Source organism: Pogoniulus pusillus, chromosome 12 (genome assembly GCF_015220805.1).
Source record: "Pogoniulus pusillus isolate bPogPus1 chromosome 12, bPogPus1.pri, whole genome shotgun sequence".
NCBI lineage: Eukaryota > Metazoa > Chordata > Aves > Piciformes > Lybiidae > Pogoniulus > Pogoniulus pusillus.
In genome coordinates, this window is record NC_087275.1 from 33,453,427 (window position 1) to 33,474,006 (window position 20,580).

Sequence of the window (20,580 nt, forward strand, 5' to 3'; positions counted from 1 at the left end):
CCAAGTCCTCTGCAAACTGCAGTCCTCTCCCCAGGCGCTTGGAAGGCCAAGTTCTGGTGTCCCATGAAGTGCAGCCAAACCAGGAGCCTCTGCAGGTCAGGAGCTCCAGTGAGGTGCTGCTGCTGCCAGCCTGCAGGCAGATTCGTGTGGAGCAAAAAGGGAAGCAGGTCTTTGCTCCAGGGCAGGGCATGCTCAATAGAGCATCAGTGGCCTGCCTGAGGGCACTGGCAGCAGCTTTGCTGCTGACACCAAGCTGGGAGCAGTGCTGACACACCCCAGGCTGTGCTGCTCTTCAGCCAGACCTGGACAGGCTGCAGTGCTGGGTGGGGAGAAGCAAATGAAATCCACCGAGGCCAAGGGTAGAGCCCACCTAGGAGAGAACATCCTCATGGGCCAGGATAGGCTGGGGGCTGAGCTGGTGGGGAGCAACACAGGGAAAGGGACCTGGGGTGCTGGTGGGCAGTGCTGGGGGTGGCTCTCCAGCATCCCCCCCAAGGGTGCTGACTGCTGGCAGTGGGAGCAGCAGATGTGTTGTGCAGCACACAGAGCCAGTCCTGCTCTCTGGAGATGCTTTGGCTTCAGTTGCAGACCCTAGGCAGAAGTGGCAATCCTGCCTACACCTGCACACCTCATGCTGCTCTGCTGGGGATGCATCTGCATACACAACCACGGGGCCAGGGGCTGGAAAGGGACCCTCAGAGAGCATCCAGCCCAGCCCCTGCCAGAGCAGCGTCCCCCGGGGCAGGGCACACAGGAACACAGGCAGGGGGTTGCAGTGTCTGCAGAGAAGGAGGCTCCAGAGCCTCTCTGGCAGCCTGCCCCCGGGCTCTGGCACAGGTACACTGCTGACTGAAGCTGTCCTTAGAAATGACTCTGTCACTGTTGTGCTGCCGCCGGCGCAGGGGGAACGTCGAAGCAGATAATGCTCCCAGTAGTTCTCTGCTCAGAAGTGGTTGCCTGGGGAGAGTGAAGAAGGGGCAGCCCCAGGCTGCCTGCACGGTTTGTGGCTGGGTTATCAGTGCTTGAGCAGGTGAGCGAAGCGCAGAGCTCTCGGCTGCCTGACCTCCAGCTGCCTGCTGTTGCCCACCAGTGCAGTCCCACAGCAGTGACATCGCCTCCCTGGCAGCCATTGCTGTGCAGATCCTTGGGTTTGCAGTCTCCAGACCTGTCTCAGCACTACAGGGCTGACTGAGAGGCGTTTTGAGGTGGTGCCAGTGGGCAAAGGGAGGGAGCAGAGGGGCATGCAGTCACCCAGGCTTGCTGCCCAGGCTGCTGAGGCTCTTCCTTTTGACTTTCTGGATGCCTTATCCTGCACTTCTGTATTTGCCTTGGCAGAGACCTGACTGGTGCAGGATGCAGCCTCCAGCCACTCCCATGTGTGGATGCTGGATGCACAGCCACAAAACATGGTCTTGGCCAGTGACAGTCCTCTGGCAGCAAGGAGGGAATTCTCCACCTGACACCCACAGTGCCTCAGCTCTGGGTGGGGTGTGCAGAACAAGCTTTGGCTCTACTGGGGTCATAGAATCACAGCATCGGTCAGGGCTGGAAGGGACCACAAGGGTCAGCCAGTTCCAACCCCCTGCCATGGCAGGGACACTCTACCCTAGAGCAGGCTGCACACAGCCTCAGCCAGCCTGGCCTCAAACACCTCCAGCCATGGGGCCTCAACCACCTCCCTGGGCAACCCCTGCCAGGCTCTCACCACTCTCCTGCTCAACAACTTCCTCCTCACCTCCAGCCTCACTCTCCCCACCTCCAGCTTTGCTCCATTCCCCCCACTCCTGCCACTCCCTCACAGCCTCCAAAGTCCCTCCCCAGCTTTTTTGGAGCCTCTTCAGATGCTGGAAGGCCACAAGAAGGTCCCCTGGGAGCCTCCTCTGCTGCAGCCTGCACAGCCCCAACTCTTTCAGTCTGTGCTCACAGCAGAGCTGCTGCAGCCTCTGAGCATCCTCCTGACCCTTCAAGAGTCAGGCAAGCTCCAGGGCCAGAACACAGGAGTGGGACTGGGGCCACTAGGCCAGCCCTGCCGTGAGCTTGAAGGCACATGAGGGACAAATCCAGAGCTCTGTTTTTACTGGCCAGGGCTTCTGTGTCCATTAGGTATTCCTTCTGGAGGGATGGGAAGGCTTCTCAGCCTTCCTTTGTCTTCGAGGCTCCTCCGTGGGGCCAGCCAGGCAGCTTCCTTTGGGTTGTGGTGGCAAGCGAGCTGCAGGTAGCAGCAGGGCATGGCTGCTGCGGCTGCTGCGGCTCTGCTGTGCCACCCGCAGACAGTGCTGGCTGTCTGATGTCACAGCCAGGGGCACCAGGGGCTGGCCTGGAGCACTGTGTGAAGGTCTGTAGAGAAAATCAGGAACTGGCTAGAGGTTTTGTTTTGCTGGAGTCCAGAGGGAGGTGGCGAGCAGCTGCCAGGAGACAGCTGCTTCTGGTGCCCATTCTGGCTGAAACCGCCAGGGTTAATCGTTAAACCTCCTACTTGGTTGCTCACTGTGCTGCTGCTGCTTTAATCCTGGGTCACAGAAGGTTTGGGAGTGCTTTAGAAAGGAGACTCACTGCTTTTTGCCTCGGCCCCTGCACACTGTCGGGATGTTATGGGCTGTGCTGCTCACTGTCTCTGTAATTGCCTCTGCTCATGCTGAGCTCTGCAAGCCAGGTAAGTTTTGGAGCCGGTCCCCATCCCTCCCCAGCTAACTGTAGCTATGGGCTGATGCCTCCAGAGCTTCTCAGGCTTTTGTTGTAACTGATTGGCTCCAGTCTGAGCACTGAAGCTTCTTTGATGGGATAGCAAACCGCAGAAGTTGGGCTCCTTTACACAGCTCCTGAGGAACCTCACCAGACCTGCAGCTTTTCCCTTGCTAGCAACCTCTGTTCTCCTTTACTCCTTTAAGGAGAAAAGATTCTCCTTAAAAGGGAATCTTTCAAGACCCACCTGTGAAATAATGAGAGGGGTGAAGGCATTCAAGCCCTCTTGGCTGTCTGTCACTGATGTGCTGCTCTCCTCTCTTGGTGCCAGATGCACAGAATGCATTCAAGGTGCGGCTCAGCATCAAGACAGCGTTGGGAGAGAATGCAGTAAGTACAACAGCTTCCCTGCCCTGCCCTGCCCTGCCCAGCAGCTGCCCGCGGAGAGCAGGGGCTGTGACCCTTCTGAAGACAGCACAGGCAGTTAGTTGTGAAGTGTCAGTTGGAGTAGCTTGCCCAGGTCATGATCCAGGCAGCCACATAGAATCAGAGAATCAGAACCAAGCAGGCTGGCAGAGAGCTCCAAGCTCCCCCAGCCCAGCCTAGCCCCCAGCCCTGCCCAACCAACCAGACCATGGCACTAAGTGCCCCAGCCAGGCTTGGCTGCAACACCTCCAGCCACGGCCACTCCACTACCTCCCTGGGCAGCCCATTCCAGTGCCAATCACTCTCTCTGACAACAACCTCCTCACAACATCCAGCCCAGACCTGCCCTGGCACAGCTTCAGCCTCTGTCCCCTTCTTCTGCTGCTGGCTGCCTGGCAGCAGAGCCCAACCCCACCTGGCTACAGCCTCCCTGCAGGCAGCTGCAGACAGCAATGAGCTCTGCCCTGAGCCTCCTCTGCTGCAGGCTGCACCCCTCCAGCTCCCTCAGCCTCTCCTCACAGGGCTGTGCTCCAGGCCCCTCCCCAGCCTTGCTGCCCTTCTCTGGACACCCTCCAGCACCTCAACATCTCTCTGCAATGGAGGAGCCCAGAACATCCTTCCATGTGCTTGGTCTGCTCCTCCAGCTGGGCTCCTGGCAGAGAATTCCAAAGCCTGCCTTACCAGAAGCAGAATTTTCCCTCCAAGCTTTTGTTTCCCCTCCCAGAGATGCATGAGAAGTGCTGCACAAATCCAGGTTCCTGTTCTGGGCAAGGCATTTCTGCTGGAGAGTGCTGGCTGCAAAGGGAAGCCAGGCAGGGACAGCTTGTTGGGGCTCTATGAAAGGGGACTTGAGGTCAGGCTCTCAGGCAGGCAGGTCTGGAGAGAGCATTCAGGTGTATCTCAGCTCCCTGCTGAAGGAGGCATTTGGGTGTTGGCCTTTCTTCTCTGCCTGTGGTGCACAGGCAGGTCTCATGAGGAGCGAAAGGCTTCGGCTTAATCCACGTCCTTGGCCCCGGTGAAGCAGCTCTGTGTGAGCAGCCAGAGCCTGGGCTGGGAGAGCAGTGAGTGCTCCCTCCTGGCCTGCGCTGGAAGGTGGCAGAGCCTGGGAGGTAGCAGCTGGGAGCACATCAGCGGTGTGGCTGTGGGCTGGGCACAAAACTCTATCTGAAGTACTTTGGTGATCTCTCCTGGAAGTCTGGTGTCTGACAGGGAAACTGCAGGCAGCAGGCTTGTGTTTGAAGAGCTGGGGGTGAGGCAGCCTCCTGTCCCTGGAGCAGCCCTTCTAAAATGACCCTGACTTACCAAGGGCTCTAACCCTGGCAGGAACCCAGCTCCTCTGGTGGCTTCATAAGCCAGACAAACAGGGAAGGTGGTCAAGAGAGGGGATTCTGCCCCTGGACTCTGCTCTGCTCAGACCTCACCTCCAGCCCTGTCTCCAGTGCTGCTGTCCCTAGCAGCAGGAGGACACAGAGCTGCTGGAGTAAGGCCAGAGGAGGCCACAAAGGTGCTGCCAGGGCTGGAGCAGCTCTGCTGTGAGCACAGGCTGAGGCAGCTGGGGGGGTGCAGCCTGCAGAGCAGAAGGCTCCAGGGGCAGCTCAGAGCTGCTGCCAAGAGCTGAAGGCAGCCTGCAGGAAGGCTGCAGAGGGACTTGTGCTGAGGGGATCTGCAGGCAGGCCAAGGGCAATGGTTTGGAGCTGAGGCAGAGCAGGGGGAGAGTGAAGCTGAGCAAGAAGCTGTTGAGTGTGAGGGTGCTGAGAGCCTGGCCCAGGCTGCCCAGAGAGGCTGTGGCTGCCTCCTTGCTGGGGGTGTTCTGGGCCAGGCTGGCTGAGGCCCTGAGCAGCTGAGTGTGGCTGAAAGGTGTCCCTGGGCACGGTGGGGAGGTTGCAGTAGAGGAGCTCTGAGCTCCCCTCCAGATTATGGCAGAATCCCCTCTCCTGCCCTGCTGGCAGCACTCAGGCCCTGATGCTGTGGGACTGCAGGATAACTGCAGTGTGCGCTGAGGAGCACAGGAAGCAGCTCAGTGTAGTTGTCCCCCCGGTGTGGTGCATGCTGACTGCTCTGAGTGAGGCTGCCAGGGGCAGGACACCACTTTCTGCTTTGTGCCCAGGGCAGGCAGGAGCTGGAGGCAGGCAGTGCCATGCAGAGTGTTTGCACAGAGCTCAGCACAGGACAGCAGCCCAGATAGTGCCAGTGGCTGCTGCCAGCGTTTTGTTTGCACAGCAGGGTGGTACTTGACAGAGACATCGTTGGCTGAGGGCTGGGAGGGAGCCTGGTGCCTGTAAGCCCTGATGGGAAGAAGGAGTCTCCGAGGATGGTCTCCACTTCGCGAGTGGCTCCTGGGGAGCTGCCGGTCACTGGTTGCTTCCTGCCCATAGAATGAGCAGAGTGCCCGAGGGTTAACGCCTAGGGAGCAGAGACAGCTGCGGAGTGAGCCCAAGTGCTGTGCACCGAGGAGCCTGCGCCTGCCGCCACGAGTCGGAGCGCTGCCAGCTGCGGGGCTGCGGCCGGCGGGAGGGGAAGGTGCGCTCCTGGCTCAGCCTGCCGGAGGATGCAGGGGAGAAAGGCTGACGTGCACTGGCACCTCAGCACCCAGCGGGAGCCAGAAGCGTGTCCGTGTGTCTGCCGCCACGCTGCAGGCTGAGCAGCTGGCTGGGAGCACGCAGGAGGGAAGGGGCCCAGCCCCTGCCGCTCAAGGCCAGCCCAGCACTTAGATCCGATCATGCTGAGCAGGGCAATCCTGTAACACGGTGGTCTTGTTCTGCAAGCTCAATCTCTGTCTTCCGTGGTGCTCCCACAGCACTCACCCCACCAGCAGCCCGTGCCCAGGGGCTCTGCCCCACTGCCTCACCAGCCCCACCTTGCACCAAGAGGCTCCTAAGGCTGCCTTTGACAGTCACCTGGTTCTAGTTCTGCTTCTCTCTAACATGCAAAGCTTGGCAGGTGCAGCTGCTGTTCCTTCGTGGAGCAGAGGAGCTGAGCACTAACGGCTGTGCTGCCATCAGCAGGGTTTGCTTGGGAGCAGAGCTGCGGCTCAGAGGGGGCTGCAGATGCACTCCCTCCACAGCAGCACAAGGTGCAGAGTGGGTTGGGGTGGAAGGGAGCTCCAGAGCTCACCCAGTCCAAGCCTGTCACAGCTGCACTGCCCAGGAGCACAGGGACAGAAGCAGTTCAGGTTTCTCTGCACCTGGCCACCTGGGTGGAGATCAGAACTTGCCTTCTGGCAATCCATGCCCACCTCTGCTGAGGCCATACAGTTTAGTAGCTTAAAGACAGCCCTGCCCTCCTCCTCAGGGTGCTGTCTCCCCCATACCTACTTCTGCTCGTGGTCAGGCAGAGACATTCTTGTTCTCATGGAGCCTGCAGTCAGCTTCATCCCTGTCTCCCATTTGATCACTGTGTCCTTGGGGCTGCTTGCCCACCTGCCCAGGAGGTGGTCTGCAGCATCTTCTCCCCACTTGAGCAGCCCCCTGGTTTCTGCTGAGCTTTCTCTGGTGCTCTTCTGCCCCACTTCTTGCAGCTGCCTGGGCTGGAGCTCCTCATGGCAGTGTTTCTTCCCCTCTTCTGAGATGACTTTTTTTGTTCCTCTGCCTTATTTATGAAACCTGAAACCTGAGAGCCTGGCCCAGGCTGCCCAGGGAGGCTGTGGCTGCCTCCTTGCTGGGGGTGTTCTGGGCCAGGCTGGAGGAGGCCCTGAGCAGCTGAGTGTGGCTGAGAGGTGTCCCTGGGCACGGTGGGGAGCTTGGAGCAGAGGAGCTCTGAGCTCCCTGCCAGCCTGAGCCCTTCTGTGTCTCTGTGGCCTGTGCTGTTGCGATTCTCTGGCTCCAGGCTGCCTCAGTCGTGGCTTTGTTGCAGAAGTGCAGTAGGTGCAGTTGTTGCAGCTGATGAGAGCTGCACCTGCAGCTGCAAGCCCAGGGCAGCCCAGAGAAGCCATCTGGCAGCACAGGAGGTGAGAATGTGGGTGCAGCTGTGTGGGGAGAGCTCCAGGCCTGCCTGTGACCAGCTTTTGGGAACACTGCAGTCTGAAGCATGCCCTGCACTACAGAACAGCTGCCAGAGTCCTTTCTGCTCGCCAGGGGTGGGCAGGGGTTCAGCACAGCACTCGCTCATGTGCTGGTTTGAGCCTAGCTGGGGTGTTTTGGTGAGGAGAATTAGATGCTAGGCTGTGGAAAGGAACCAGTGGTGGTGCCTGCTGCACTCAGAGGCTCGCTGAGATGGGTGAGAACAAGAACACAAGCACAGATAACAGAGTCTCTCTCTGGGCTTTTTAGGCTGCACTTCTCTCTCTAACCTGCCTGACTAATCCCTCTGCTTCCTAACCCCCCTGGCTGACCCTCCAAACTACCTTGAGTGTAAGGCAAAGTCTGGGGTGGGAGAAGGTGGGAGGGTGGTTGGGAGCCCCCCTGGAGACTCTGGTTCCTGGGAGGGCTGCTGTGCTTCTGTGTTACTTTTTAATGGTCTGTTGTCACCACCTGCTTGCCTGCCGTGCCCAGCTGTAAGCACAACACTGCGCCCATTTCCAGAGGGCCCAGCCTAGTCTGGGGGCAGGGAGCGCCAGGCCACCGCAGCTCCCTTCCCCGCTCGCACGGTGCGCGATGCCTTTCCCTCTGCGCTGCGGACACTGGGGCTGACGCTCTCCCCCCTCGCTTTGCAGTATGCCTGGGATGCCCACGAGGAGTACCTCTTCCGAGCCATGGTGGCGTTTGCCATGAGAAGATACTCCAGCAAGAGCACGACTCAGTAAGCCTCTGCTCCCCTTGGCCTCCGCCACTGCTCTGCCACCCTTCCACAGAGCCGAAGCCGCCTTTGGTCAGGCTCTCGAGGGCAGGAGTTGGAGAGCACTGCTGCTGTTGGCTCTGCGTGAGCAGTGAGCCTCAGCCAGCCGCAGTGAGCCGCAGCCAACCACAGTGAGCCACAGTGAGCCACACCGAGCCGCAGTGAGCCGCAGCGAGCCACACTGAGCCACACTGAGCCACACTGAGCTACACTGAGCCACAGTGAGCTACACTGAGCCACAGTGAGACGCAGTGAGCCACAGGGAGTCACAGTGAGCCGCAGCGAGCCGCAGTGAGCCACATGGCTCACAGCAGGCAGTGCTGCACATGGCAGCTCCAGCTCTTGCACTTCAGCCAAACTCAGCTTTAATGGCTGCTGGGCCAGGCTTGACAGCTGCAGGGCTCAGGGGCAGACAGGCCCTGGCCATGGCACTGCTCAGCCACTGCACACACAGATAGGAGCAGCAGCTCTCTCCTTGCAGGGCTGTGTGCAAGGCAGACAGGCCCAGGCCATGGCACTGCTCAGTCACTGCACACAGATAGGAGCAGCAGCTCTCTTCCAGAGGAGACCCCCCTGTATTTCCTGCTGCACAATGCCCCTGCAGTGCCATCCTCCCTGCACACAGCCGGGAGCTTCCCAAGCCAACCTTTGCTCTCCCAGTGGTACAGAATCATCCTCTGCAGGCTGGGCCAGGAACTGTGCTCCAGTCTGTGACCCGTTTCAAGCCAAGGGCATCTCTGGTGGGCCAGGGGTGGTTAATCTTTAGAGTAGAAGGAATGTCAGCACAGTTGCTTTCCCTGCAGTAATAGAATCCACTCTTGTACATCCTCCCCTCCTTGGCAGACACAAGCAGCTGCAGTTCTCCTCCTGAAGTGAGCAGAACAACAGATCACCAACACTGCTCATCCCCCCCAGGCTGTGCTGCTGGGAAGCTTCTTCTGGCCATTCAGAACAAAATAAGCTGCTGGGGTCGAAGCTCTTCTGTCGAGGTGATGCCACTGCTGCTGTGCACAACAGGGAAGAAGAGAACCTTCCTCTGCAGGAGCAGCTGCACAGCACTGGGCTGGAGGAGGCCTGGCTGATGCTCGTGGGAGAGCTGGAGACAGCTCCTGGGGGCTGTGGTTCTCCCACAAGCTAACAGCCACTGCAGGCAGCTTTTTCTTACCCCCAAACAAGATCTTTTGTTACATCTAAACTCTGCTCTGCTCAGCCCTCACCTGCAGCACTGCCTACAGCTCTGGGCTCCCCCCAGCAGAAGAGGGACATGGAGCTGCTGGAGAGGGGCCAGAGGAGGCCATGGAGATGCTCAGAGGGCTGCAGAAGCTCCCCTGTAGGGACAGGCTGGGAGAGTTGGGGCTGCTCAGCCTGGAGAAGAGAAGGCTGCAAGGAGACCTCAGAGCAGCCTGGCAGTGCCTGAAGGGGCTGCAGGAGAGCTGGGAAGGGACTTTGGAGAGGGGCTGGGAGTGGCAGGATGAGAGGGAATGGATTGGAGCTGGAGAAGGGCAGATTGAGATTGGAGAGGAGGAAGAAATTCCTTAGAGTGAGGGCAGTGAGAGACTGGCACAGGCTGCCCAGGGAGGTGGTGGTGTTGTCGTGCCAGGAGGTGTTGCAGCCAAGCCTGGCTGGGGCACTTAGTGCCATGGTCTGGGTGACTGGATAGGGCTGGGGGATAGGTTGGGCTGGAGGAGCTTGAAGCTCTCTGCCAACCTGCTTGATTCTGTGATCACAGACTCTGCTCTGACACAGCCTGCACAGCATCACAGACTTTGCCCTGGAACAGCCACAGAGCATCACAGACTGCCCTGGCAGAGCCAGGGCACAGCTGCCTGGGCTGCCCAGTTCCAATGCCAATCACTCTAGGAAGAACTTCCTCCTAACATCCAGCTTCAACCTGCCCTGGCACAGCTTGAGGCTGTGTCCCCTTGTTCTGTTGCTGGCTGCCTGGCAGTAGAGCCCAACCCCACCTGGCTACAGCCTCCCTTCAGGAAGTGATGCTCTGCAGGCTGTGAATCAAACCTGTGCAGGCAGCACAGAGGCAAGCAAAGAGCTTAACCTGCTGCAGGGAGATTGCCACCCTGCTTCTGGCTCAGCCACTTGGCTTTGGTGCTGAGCTCCTCGTGAGCAGCATTACTCTCTTGGGAGCCTGGAAGGATTTACAGCTTTCAGGCTCTGCTGATGAAAAGTAGCAGCAGTGCAGCCAAGCTTTGGATGCCTTTAATTGGATTTTAGACCCAGCAGGGCACAGAAAGGAAGGCAGAGTCCTTATGCCAGTGTAAGCCTTGTACCCTGTGGAGCCAGTCCTGCTTGTTTCAGAGGGAGAGAGACGCAATCACAGAATCATGGAACTGGCAGGGCTGGAAGGGACCTCAAGGATCATCCAGTTCCGACCCCCATGTGCCATAGGCAGGGACACCTCCATCTAGAACAGGTCACTCAAGGCTACATCCAACCTGGCCTTGAACACCTCCCTGGGCAACCTGTGCCAGTCTCTCACCACCCTCAACCTGTGCCAGTCTCTCACCACCCTCACTCTCAAGAACCCTTTCCTAACATCCAGTTCCAATCTCCCCTCTGCCACTTCAAACCCATTCCTCCTCCTCCTCCTCTCCTTCCCAGACCTTGTCAATAGTCCCTCCCCAGCCCTCCTGCAGCCCCCTTCAGACCCTGCAAGGCCACTCCAAGCTCTCCCCCAAGCCTTCTCCTCTCCAGGCTGCACAGCCCCAACTCTCTCAGCCTGGCCTCAGAGCAGAGCTGCTGCAGCCCTCTCAGCATCTTGGTGTCCTCCTCTGCACTGCCTCCAACCCTTCCATGTGCTGCTTCTGCTGGGGGCTCCAGAATCCACACTGACAGAACAGCAGCACTCAGGGCAGGGCACACAGCAACACAGCCAGGAGAGGTTGCAATGGATGCAGAGAAGGAGACTCGACAGCCTCTCTGGATGGAGTTCACAAATCCCTCAGCAATTCCTGCCCCAGCTTCCTGCTCCCCAGGCCACTGCAGCAGATGTTTGTAGTCACCCAGCAGGTGGCAATGGCACAACAGAGTTCGGTGCTGCCTGAAGCCAGGGGTTTGTCACACAGCCACTTCACAGAGCATCCTGCCTCCAGCTGCAGCAGGCTGCACAGGGACACATCCAGGCTGAGCTTGAATGTCTCCAGGGACAGAGCCTCAAGCACAGCCCTGGGCAGCCTGGGCCAGGATTTCACCACTCTCACTGTGCAGAACTCCCTCCTGATGCCCAACCTAACTCTGCCCTGCGCCAGCTGCAAACCTCTGCCTCTCATCCTATCACTCCAAGCCCTTCTGAACAGTCCCTCTGCAGCCTTCCTGCAGGATTCCTTCAGCTCTTGGCAGCAGCTCTGAGCTGCCCCTGGAGCCTTCTCCTCTGCAGGCTGCACCCCCCCAGCTCCCTCAGCCTGTGCTCACAGCAGAGCTGCTGCAGCCCTGGCAGCATCTTTGTGGCCTCCTCTGGCCTCCCTCCAGCAGCTCTGTGTCCTCCTCCTGCTGGGGCCAGCAGCACTGGAGACAGGGTTGGAGGTGAGGTCTGAGCAGAGTCCAGGGGCAGAACCCCCTCTCTTGCGCAGTGCACAGCTGCCTCTGGCTCTGCATGAGCAATGGCTGCAGCCTTTACTGGTAGTAGTGATGGAAAATACATCGGTGAGGAACTGAGAAAAGGCCTTCTAGAGGCACTTCAGAGCCTTGCAGCCTGTGCCAGGAGGAGCTGTGTGCTTGGGCCCTGCCACTCCTGATGTCACAGAAAGCTGAGCAATCTTCTTTGGAAAGAGGCAGGTCTTGGCCACAGCAGCAGGCAAAGGCCACAGGCCAGTGCCAGGAGAAAGTCTGCTCTCAGCCTGTTGCCTCCGCTCTGTGCCTGAGCCTGTGAGCAGATGCCCAACAGAATGGCATCAGTTCCCCTGCTCTTCCCTCCAGCCAGTGTGTCCTGTGCAAGGGCTCTGCTCACAGCTGGGCAGTCTCCCATGCCTGCTTCCTGCCGCAATTCCCAGCTCTCCACTGCCTTCCCCACCCTCCGTGGCCTTCCTTCAGCACCCCTTGCTCCCTGCTCTGAGGTGAGGGTTCTGCCCTGTGGCTGGAAGCAGTACTTTAAGAAAATCTGCTTGGGTTTTTTGCCAGTTCCTTCTGTGCTCTCCCAGTGCTGCTCTTTGCTTGCTCTCTGCAGGATCTCCAACGTGCTGCTGTGCAACGTGACAGGCCGAGTGTCCTTCTGGTTCGTGGTCACAGAGCCCTCCCAGAACCTCACCACTGTCCCTGGCAGGGAGGTGGAGGCAGCCATCAGGTACAGTCACTGCTTCTGCAGCCCCTCTGCAGCCTCTCCTCGCCTGCTGGCTGAGAGGGGATGCCTGCTGCCTTGTGGCAGTGAGAGCTGTGCCTCCTCAGGGGTCACCTCACTCAACGAACCGCAGTCACAAACGGCAGGGGCTGGGAGGGAGCTGCAGAGAGCAGCCAGCCCAACCCCCTGCCACGCAGCATCCCCTAGGGCAGGGCACACAGGAGCACAGCCAGCGGGGGCTGCAGTGGCTGCAGAGAAGGAGACTCCACAGCCTAGCAGTTAAAGTACCAAGGGGTCAGTGCTCCTGCATGCATGGGAGCAGAGGGCTTTTAACAGTCCCACAGGCTTGGGATTACGCCTTTGGAAGGGATCAGAGAGTTACAGAATGGTTTTGATTGGAAGAGATCTTTAAGGTCAAGTCCAAGCTTCAGCCTAGCACTGCAGGGCTCAGCAGGCACAACTCCATGACCTAGGGCAAGCATTTCTTCAGCTCAGTTGGCCACATCAAGATGTGGACTTCCTTAGCTTCCACAGAGCACCACAACTCCACTTCCAGTGTGCTTGAACCTCAGTTTTATCTGGATCATAGAACCACAGAATGGTTGGGTTGGAAGGGAGCTCCAAAGGGCGTCCAGCCCAAGCCCCTGCACTCAGCAGGGACATCCTCCACTAGAGCAGGCTGCTCCACAACCTCCCTGGGCAACCTGTGCCAGTCTCTCACCACCCTCACTCTCAAGAACCCTTTCCTAACATCCAGTTTCAGTCTCCCCTCTGCCAGTTCAAACCCATTCCTTCTGGTCCTGTCATTCCAAGACCTTGTCCATAGTCCTCCCCTGAGAAGAGCTGCCCTGAACTCCTCAGAGAGGAGCTGGCTGTGTCCCTCCCCTGCCAGCCCTCTCCCAGCAGCTCTCCGGGCTGCCCCTCAGCATCCCGGCTGGGCGCCGCTTGTGCCACAGGCGGGTTTGCTCTCCGGCCAGGCTCGCACCCTGCAGCCGCTGAGAGCAGCAGGCAGCCACCGGGGTGCTGTGTGCGCCGCGGGGCTGCCGCCGGGGCCGGGGCCGGGGCCGGGGCCGGGGCCGGGGCGCTGCCGAGGCAGGCTGCGTCCGGGGGTGAGCGCTGAGCCGCGGGCGGATTACAGCGCCCGCAGCCAGCCAGCAGCGGCCGCGCAGCGCTGGGACGCGGCTCGGGGCTCCGCCGCGCTGCTCCCCCGGCAGCGTAAGCCGATTTAGTTAAGTCTCTTCTGTGTCCTGCTGGCCGCGGAATTGGATGCCTGCAGGGAGGCTGTAGCCAGTGGGGTTGGGCTCTGCTGCCAGGCAGCCAGCAACAGAACAAGGGGACACAGCCTCAAGCTGTGCCAGGGCAGGCTCAGACTGGATGTTGTTAGGAAGTTGTTGCCAGAGAGAGTGCTTGGCACTGGAATGGGCTGCCCAGGGAGGTGTTCAAGCAAAGCCTGGGTGGAACATTTACTGCACTTTGATCACATTGGGTGATTCTGTGCTCCACAACCTCACTGGAGGTGTCCAAGGCTGGGCTGGATGAGGCCTCGAGCGACCTGTTCTAGTGGGAGGAGTCCCTGCCCATGCCAGGGGGTTGGAAGGTTTGAGGTCCCTTCCAAGCCCACCCCCTCAATCGGTCTGTGCAAGTGCAGCGTTGCAAACCCTGCGGGTCCTTGCTGGTCTCTGACCTCCTCACCAGCCCTGCGTTAAAGCAAAGCTCTCTGTGGTCCCGCCACCACCAGGCTGGGTCAGCTGGAGCCTTGCAGCACAGGCAGGAAAATGCTTTTGTCTCTTCCTGACGCCTCAAATTCCTGCTCAAGAGCTGCTGAAGGTGTGCTCTGCGCTGCCCTGCAGGCTGACCCGGCACAGGATCAACAGTGCCTTCCTGCTGAGTGACAAAACGCTGCAGTTCCTCAAGATAACTTCAACCCTCTCACCTCCCGTGGAGCCCTCCACGCCAGTCTGGCTCATCGTGTTTGGGGTTGTCCTCTGTCTGGTCGTGGCTGGAATTGTCTTCCTCATCGTGGGAGGGATTCGGCAGCGCAAGAGGTAAGCACTGGGCTGTGCCTGCTCTGCAACTGAACAGAGTCATGGGATGGGCTGGGCTGGAGGCACCTCCAAAAGGCATCCAGCCCAGCCCCTGCACTCAGCAGGGACATCCTCCCCTACAGCAGCCTGCTTACAGCCCTGCCCAGCTCCCTCCCTGGGCAACCTGTTGCAGTGTGGCAGCAGCCTCCTGCTGCACAACTTGTTCCTCACAGCCAAGCTCAGGCTGCTCTGCTCTCAGCTCAAACCATTGCCCTCCTCCTGTCCCTGCAGGCCTTTGCCAACAGTCCCTCTGCAGCCTGCTTGCAGTCCCTGCAGCTCCTGGCAGGCTGCTCTGAGCTCTGCCTGGAGCCTTCTCCTCTGCAGGCTGCACAGCCTGGGCTGGTTTCACTTTCCAGACCAACCTCAAAGAAACTGAGAGCTGCCCTTCCCTGCCCCTCCCCAGATAAATGTGATCCCTGTGTCCTTTGCCAAGGGAAGGGTTAACATCTTAGCTGGCTGGGATGCCTTAGTAAGGCTGAGGTGTCCTGAGGGAGCAGGGACTATAAAATGTGATCCTGGAGGCTACCTAAGGAGAGATGAGGGCTGGACAAAGACTTCTGCTATCACTCTTTGAGCACAGAGTCACAGAAGGGCTCAGGCTGGCAGGGAGCTCAGAGCTCCTCTGCTCCAACCTCCCCACCATGCCCAGGGACACCTCTCAGCCACACTCAGCTGCTCAGGGCCTCAGCCAGCCTGGCCCAGAACACCCCCAGCAAGGAGGCAGCCACAGCCTCCCTGGGCAGCCTGGGCCAGGCTCTCAGCACCCTCACTCTAAGGAATTTCCTCCTCATATCTAATCCAAACTGACCTTCTCTCAGTCTGAACCTGCTGCCCCTTGTGCCGTCTCTACACTCCCTTACAAGGAGGCCTCCATACCTTCCCTGGAGGTCCCCTCTAAGATCTGGTGTCCTCAGGGCCACACACACACTTCTGCATCTGACACTTGTCTTCCCAGGCCTTTGGAGCAGCAGGGAAATAGCTCAGGCAAAGCCCAGAGCAGCTGCCCCAGGCTCTTCAGACTCAGGAGGCAGGGAAGCACTCGGATGGCCTGTGCTGGAGCTTGAGCAGTCGATTAGACTCCTGCCTAATGCCTTTGACAGAAAGATTCTCTTGCTGAGCTGTCCCCTGGGCAGCACTGCCAACGTGCCAAGGTCCAGGCTGCACTGCCTGCAGCATGCAGAGCTCCTGTGGAGCAGCCTCTGCTCACTGTAGGAGGCTCTGATGGCTTACAAAGCTGCTTCTGCCAGCTGAGCAATGCCACAACGCTGCTCCTCCTGCTAGCTGAGTAGTGCCACAAAGATGCATCTCCTGCCAGCTGAGCATCAGGCATTGAAGAGGGAGAGGAGCACTGGGCCACTGCCTTCCACTCCTGGACTCACAGAGGGGTCGGCAGGGCTGGGTGAGGTCCTGCCCAGTGGCTGAGCTTTCAGAAGTGGGGGAAGCTCAGCAGAAGTCCCTCTGTGTGCCAGGAAAGACTCATCCAGCAGCACTCTTAACACTAAAATGCAGGATGAGGAACAGTGAGGAGCAGCTGTGCCAGGCCATGGAGGTTGTGATGCTTATGGCCACTGCAGATCAGCTCTGGTACGAAGTCCTGGGCTGTGTGTGTGTGGACAGGGTTGGGCCACAGAGCTGCTCCCCTCTCCTGGGCACTGCTGTACCAACGGCACTGCGAGGGTTGCTGACTTGATGACCTCAGGGGTCTCTTCCAACCCCTACCATCATTCCGTGGTCTGACTGTAGCCCCAGGCCTGCAGTGGGGTGGCTCAGACCCAGGGTCTGATTTGCCCTCCTGTCATTGCAGCAGTCGGACACCTCCCTCTGCAGTGCCACATGTGGGCATGCCCAGGGCAGGACCATCCTCTCCCAGCTTTGCTGAGATGAAGTCTGCCCCTACCCCTAGTGCCCATCTCTAGCAGAGGTCACAACCATCTGCCTTGTGAAGAGTGCAGAGTGAGCACCCTCAGTGTTTGCCTCTGCTCCCCTCCCAGTGCAGCTGGGACCTTCCTGAGCTGGATCTGGCCTTCATCTACTGCTGACCCAGGATGTTTGTTTCCCCTCTCCCTCACTTGTTGAGCCTCTCCTTGGACTCGGAAATGTTTAGCTCCTCAGAATCCCTGTGGCAACGAGTTCCACAGATCTCTTCCTCCTCTCATTTCCCTTCAATCTGCTTCTTTGTGCCTGCCTTCATGCCCTGTCCCCCGCAGCCTGGATGCAGAGCAGCCAGGGGCAGAGGCTTCCACTGCTCCCCCTGGGTTTACTTTTAGCACCTCTGCAATGCCAAGAACCTGCCGAAGGAAATGTGATGTTTTTAGTTGTGCTGCTGTTAGTTGCCAGGGTTGGCCTGACTCAGGTGCTCACAGTATAGGTGATGGGGCAGGAGAAGCAGTGGAGCTGACCTTTGAGTTTCTTATCCTCTGCGAGTGCTGATGCTGCAGGCAGCAAAGTACAGCAGGTTCTTCACCTGTGGGTGGGAGATCTCAGGGTCAGAATAGACCTGGAACTGAAGGAACATCAGAGTCTTGTGTCCAGTTCTGGGCCCCTCAGGCCAAGAAGGAGCTGAGGGCAGTGGTGGAGAGAGCCCAGCCCAGAGGCACAGAGCTCTGCAGGCAGGGAACATCTCCTGTGGGGCCAGGCTGAGGCAGCTGGGGCTGGCAGCTGGCAGCAGAGCAGCCTGAGGGCTGCCCTCAGTGCTGTGCCCAAGCTGTGCAGGGCAGTGTGGGCAGGAGGCAGGCAGGCTCTGCTCAGGGCTGGCCCAGGGCAGCACAAGGGGCACTGGGGGCAAGCTGGGGCAGAGGAGGTGGCAGGGCAAGAGGAGGGGAAACTTTTTGGCTGTGAGGGTGGCAGAGGCCTGGAGCAGGCTGCCCAGAGAGGCTGTGGAATCTCCTTCTCTGCAGCCACTGCAACCCCCCTGGCTGTGCTGTGTGTGCCCTGCCCTGGCTGCTGCTGCCCTGGTAGGGGCTGGGCTGGCTGCTCTCTGGGGGTCCCTGCCATTCTGTGCCTCTGTGCTGTGCCCCAGGACATGCTGACCCTGGGTTTTCCGAGTGCCCACTCGCAGCTCAGGCCACTACACCAAGGCTCCCGGCCGCGGGCTCCCCACTGTGCAGGGTCTATCGCCAGCAGCAGCAGCTGATGCCTTCACGTAGCTGCCAGGCTGTGGCTGCCGGTGGAGTGCTGCAGGGCATCAGAAGCAGAGAGTTTCTCTCCTGTTCCAGCAGGACGCAGCAGCCCGGGCGGGCGGAGGCGGAGGAGAAGGCTGGCACGGCAGCGGCGCTGGAGAACGGCATCGCCTGCGAGGCGCTGGGGGGCAAGGGGCACCTCAACGGGGGCTTTGCCGGCGACGAGGAGCGCTTCACGCCCTTGTGAGGTGCTGCCCCGCTGCCTTCTGGCTGCCTGAAGGACTCCTGTGCCCACCTTACCCTGTCTCTGGCTGTTTGGAGGACTCCTGTGCCCACCTTACCCTGTCTGTGCCTGCTTGGAGGACTCCTGTGCCTACCTTACCCTGTCTGTGCCTGCTTGGAGGACTCCTGTGCCTACCTTACCCTGTCTGTGGCTGCTTGGAGGACTCCTGTGCCCACCTTACCCTGTCTGTGCCTGCTTGGAGGACTCCTGTGCCCACCTTACCCTGTCTGTGGCTGCTTGGAGGACTCCTGTGCCCACCTTACCCTGTCTGTGGCTGCTTGGAGGACTCCTGTGCCCACCTTACCCTGTCTGTGCCTGCTTGGAGGACTCCTGTGCCCACCTTACCCTGTCTGTGGCTGCTTGGAGGACTCCTGTGCCTACCTTACCCTGCCACTGCTCCTGACTGCCAAACCTGAAGGCAAGAAGAATGTCCTTGCACTCATGTGCCCCAGGGGAGCCTTCTGCTGGTGGCACCCCCAGACCTCCAGGGCACTGCTTCTGTCGAGGAGCAAAGCACAAGAGAAGACCTCAGCTGGCACCCATTAAAAAATCCCTGAGGAGGTGTGGCAGAACAAGGGCTGGAGCCTGCCCTGTGACAGGCAGTTAGTTTGTAGTGATCATTTAACCATGTCCAGTGCTTGTTTTGCCCTGACACAGATGTGGGAGTGCCTCAGCCCTGGGTGCTGCTGGCAGCTCAGCTCTGGCTGGGCTGGCTGTCAAGCAGGCAAAAGCTCCTCTGTGAAACGACTTCTCTTTGCTGATGTTCAGTATCCTGTCGGATGGCAGAGAGCTCAGCCATGGAAATTGTCCCTGAGGAAAGCCATCTGTGCCCCAGCTGCATTCCCACTTGAATCGGTGGTGGGGTCCTGGCTGCTGTCAGGAGGGCTGGGCCCCAGCAGCAGCGAGTTGCTGGTGTGTGTGAGGCGCAGTGAGGCAGGCTGGTACCTGCAGGCACCCAGCAGCTGCCCCTGTGGCTGCAGGCAGGGCCTGGCCAGCAGCCATCCCATCCCCACTGGCACGTTTGGAGGCACGGGTAGGGTGGTTCCATCAGACTGCTCACCCGCAGGAACAGGGCACCAAGCACTGTCCTGCAGGGTACAGAGGTGTTTTTCCCCCCGGGGTACAAACCCTTCAGCAGTTCTGCTGTGCTGAGCACCTCTGCCTGTCCACTGCGGGAGCATCTTTGGCTGTTCTCAGGCGAGCAGAAGAGGAAGCAGTGAGGCAAAAGGATGAAGCTGGGCAGGGCAAGTCCGAGGCCAAGGGAGGCAGGAAGGCTGAATGCAAAGGTGTAGCTCCCACCGATCATTTGCCTCAGATGGTCTCATCTGTCACAGTCCCCTTTGATGTCCTCCTGGTGGTGGGTCCCTCTGAGCGAGCTCTGCCTGCTCCCTGGGTGCCAGAGGCTGTGCTGCGCTGTTCTGCAGCAGGATCAATAAAGTTGTTAGTGAGAATACCTCACTGCTTCCAGAACTGCATCCCCAGCACGCCACAGGCTTCAAGGCTGAAGTTTACCAGAGCTGAAGATGGCATAGAGGGAAGCCACAGTGCAATGCTGTTATTGCTGCCTCAGCCACTGCTGCAAGGACTCTCACTTGGTTTTATCCAGGTCACTCAGGTCCTCTCACTTCTGAGCCTTCACACTGCACACTCTTGGTGTGACAGGTGGGGACCTGCAGGGTGCCCACAATGGAGTGCTGTAACTGCAGCACCTCTGCAGGAACCCTGGAAAGGAGCTGCTTCAAGAAAGAACTCCTGAAGGCACAGGAGCAGGCAGTGCCACTGAGCCGGAAGATGAGCCGACGAGGGAGGCAGCCAGGCTGGATGGGCAGGGAGCTGCTGAAGGAATTAAAGATTAAAAAGAGAGTGTATCACCTTTGGAAAAGAGGGGAGGTGTCCCAGGAGAAGTTCAAGGAGGTTGCTAGGTCTTGTAGAGGAAAAATTAGAGAGGCAAAAGCCCACTTGGAGCTCAGGCTGGCCACAGCTGCCAAGGAAAATAAAAAGTGTTTCTTTAAATATATGAATAGCAAGAGAAGGGCCAAGGACAACCTCCAGTCCTTGTTAGATAGAGAGGGGAATAGAGTGACAAAGGATGAGGAAAAGGCAGAGGTGCTTAACACCTTCTTTGCCTCAATCTTCACTAGTGGGACAGGTTGTCTCCAGGACAGCTGGACTCCTGAAGTGGTGGATGGAGTCAGGGACCAGTACAGTCCCCCTCTAATCCATGAGGAAGCAGTAAGGGATCTGCTAAGTCACTTGGATCCTCACAAGTCCATGGGACCGGATGGGATCCACCCTAGGGTGCTGAGAGAGCTGGCAGCTGAGCTGGCCAAGCCACTCTCCATCATTTATCAGCAGTCCTGGCTCACTGGAGAGGTCCCTGAAGACTGGAAGCTGGCCAATGTGATTCCCATACACAAGAAGGGTCGTAAGGAGGAGCCAGAAAACTACAGACCTGTGAGCCTGACCTCAGTGCCAGGCAAGGTCATGGAACAGGTCATCTTGGGTGCCATCACAAAGCACCTACAGGATAGCCAAGGGATCAGGCCCAGCCAGCATGGGTTTAGGAAGGGCAGGTCCTGCCTCACCAACCTGATCTCCTTTTATGATCAGGTTACCCGCCTGGTGAATGTGGGGAAGGCTGTGGATGTAGTCTACTTGGACTTCAGCAAAGCCTTTGACACTGTCTGCCACAAGAAGCTCCTAGCCAAGCTGGCAGCTCATGGTTTGGACAGATTCACTCTGTGCTGGATCAAGAACTGGCTGGATGGCAGAGCTCAGAGAGTGGTGGTGAATGGTGCCACGTCCAGTTGGCAGCCAGTCACAAGTGGTGTTCCCCAAGGATCAGTGCTGGGCCCAGTCCTGTTCAATATCTTTATTGATGATCTGGACGAGGGCATTGAGTCCAGCATCAGTAAGTTTGCAGAT

The 20,580-nt window shown here is 59.0% G+C and overlaps 1 protein-coding gene across 2 annotated transcripts; it reads left to right on the forward strand.

Moving 5' to 3' along the window:
• Positions 1-2,586: 2,586 nt before the first annotated feature.
• CLTRN (collectrin, amino acid transport regulator) lies at positions 2,587-18,280 on the forward strand. Of its 2 annotated transcripts, none has more exons than XM_064152191.1 (6): positions 2,587-2,653; positions 3,014-3,072; positions 7,760-7,845; positions 12,059-12,175; positions 14,020-14,214; positions 17,469-18,280. In XM_064152191.1, the coding sequence occupies exons 1-6, from the start codon at positions 2,587-2,589 to the stop codon at positions 17,617-17,619; spliced, it is 675 nt and encodes a 224-aa protein (XP_064008261.1). In that variant the 3' UTR covers positions 17,620-18,280. The 2 variants fall into 2 exon arrangements, with proteins under 2 accessions (XP_064008261.1, XP_064008262.1); XM_064152192.1 differs by having other exon boundaries at positions 17,472-18,280.
• Positions 18,281-20,580: the final 2,300 nt, after the last annotated feature.

What these genes read in the sequence shown, in the direction of transcription:
- CLTRN (XM_064152191.1), top strand. Translation starts at nt 2,587, where the DNA reads ATGTTATGGGCTGTGCTGCTCACTGTCTCTGTAATTGCCTCTGCTCAT. An exon ending in CAGCGTTGGGAGAGAATGCA is followed by an intron (nt 3,073 to 7,759) that starts GTAAGTACAACA and finishes CTCGCTTTGCAG; the next exon opens with TATGCCTGGGATGCCCACGA. An exon ending in GGGATTCGGCAGCGCAAGAG is followed by an intron (nt 14,215 to 17,468) that starts GTAAGCACTGGG and finishes CTCCTGTTCCAG; the next exon opens with CAGGACGCAGCAGCCCGGGC.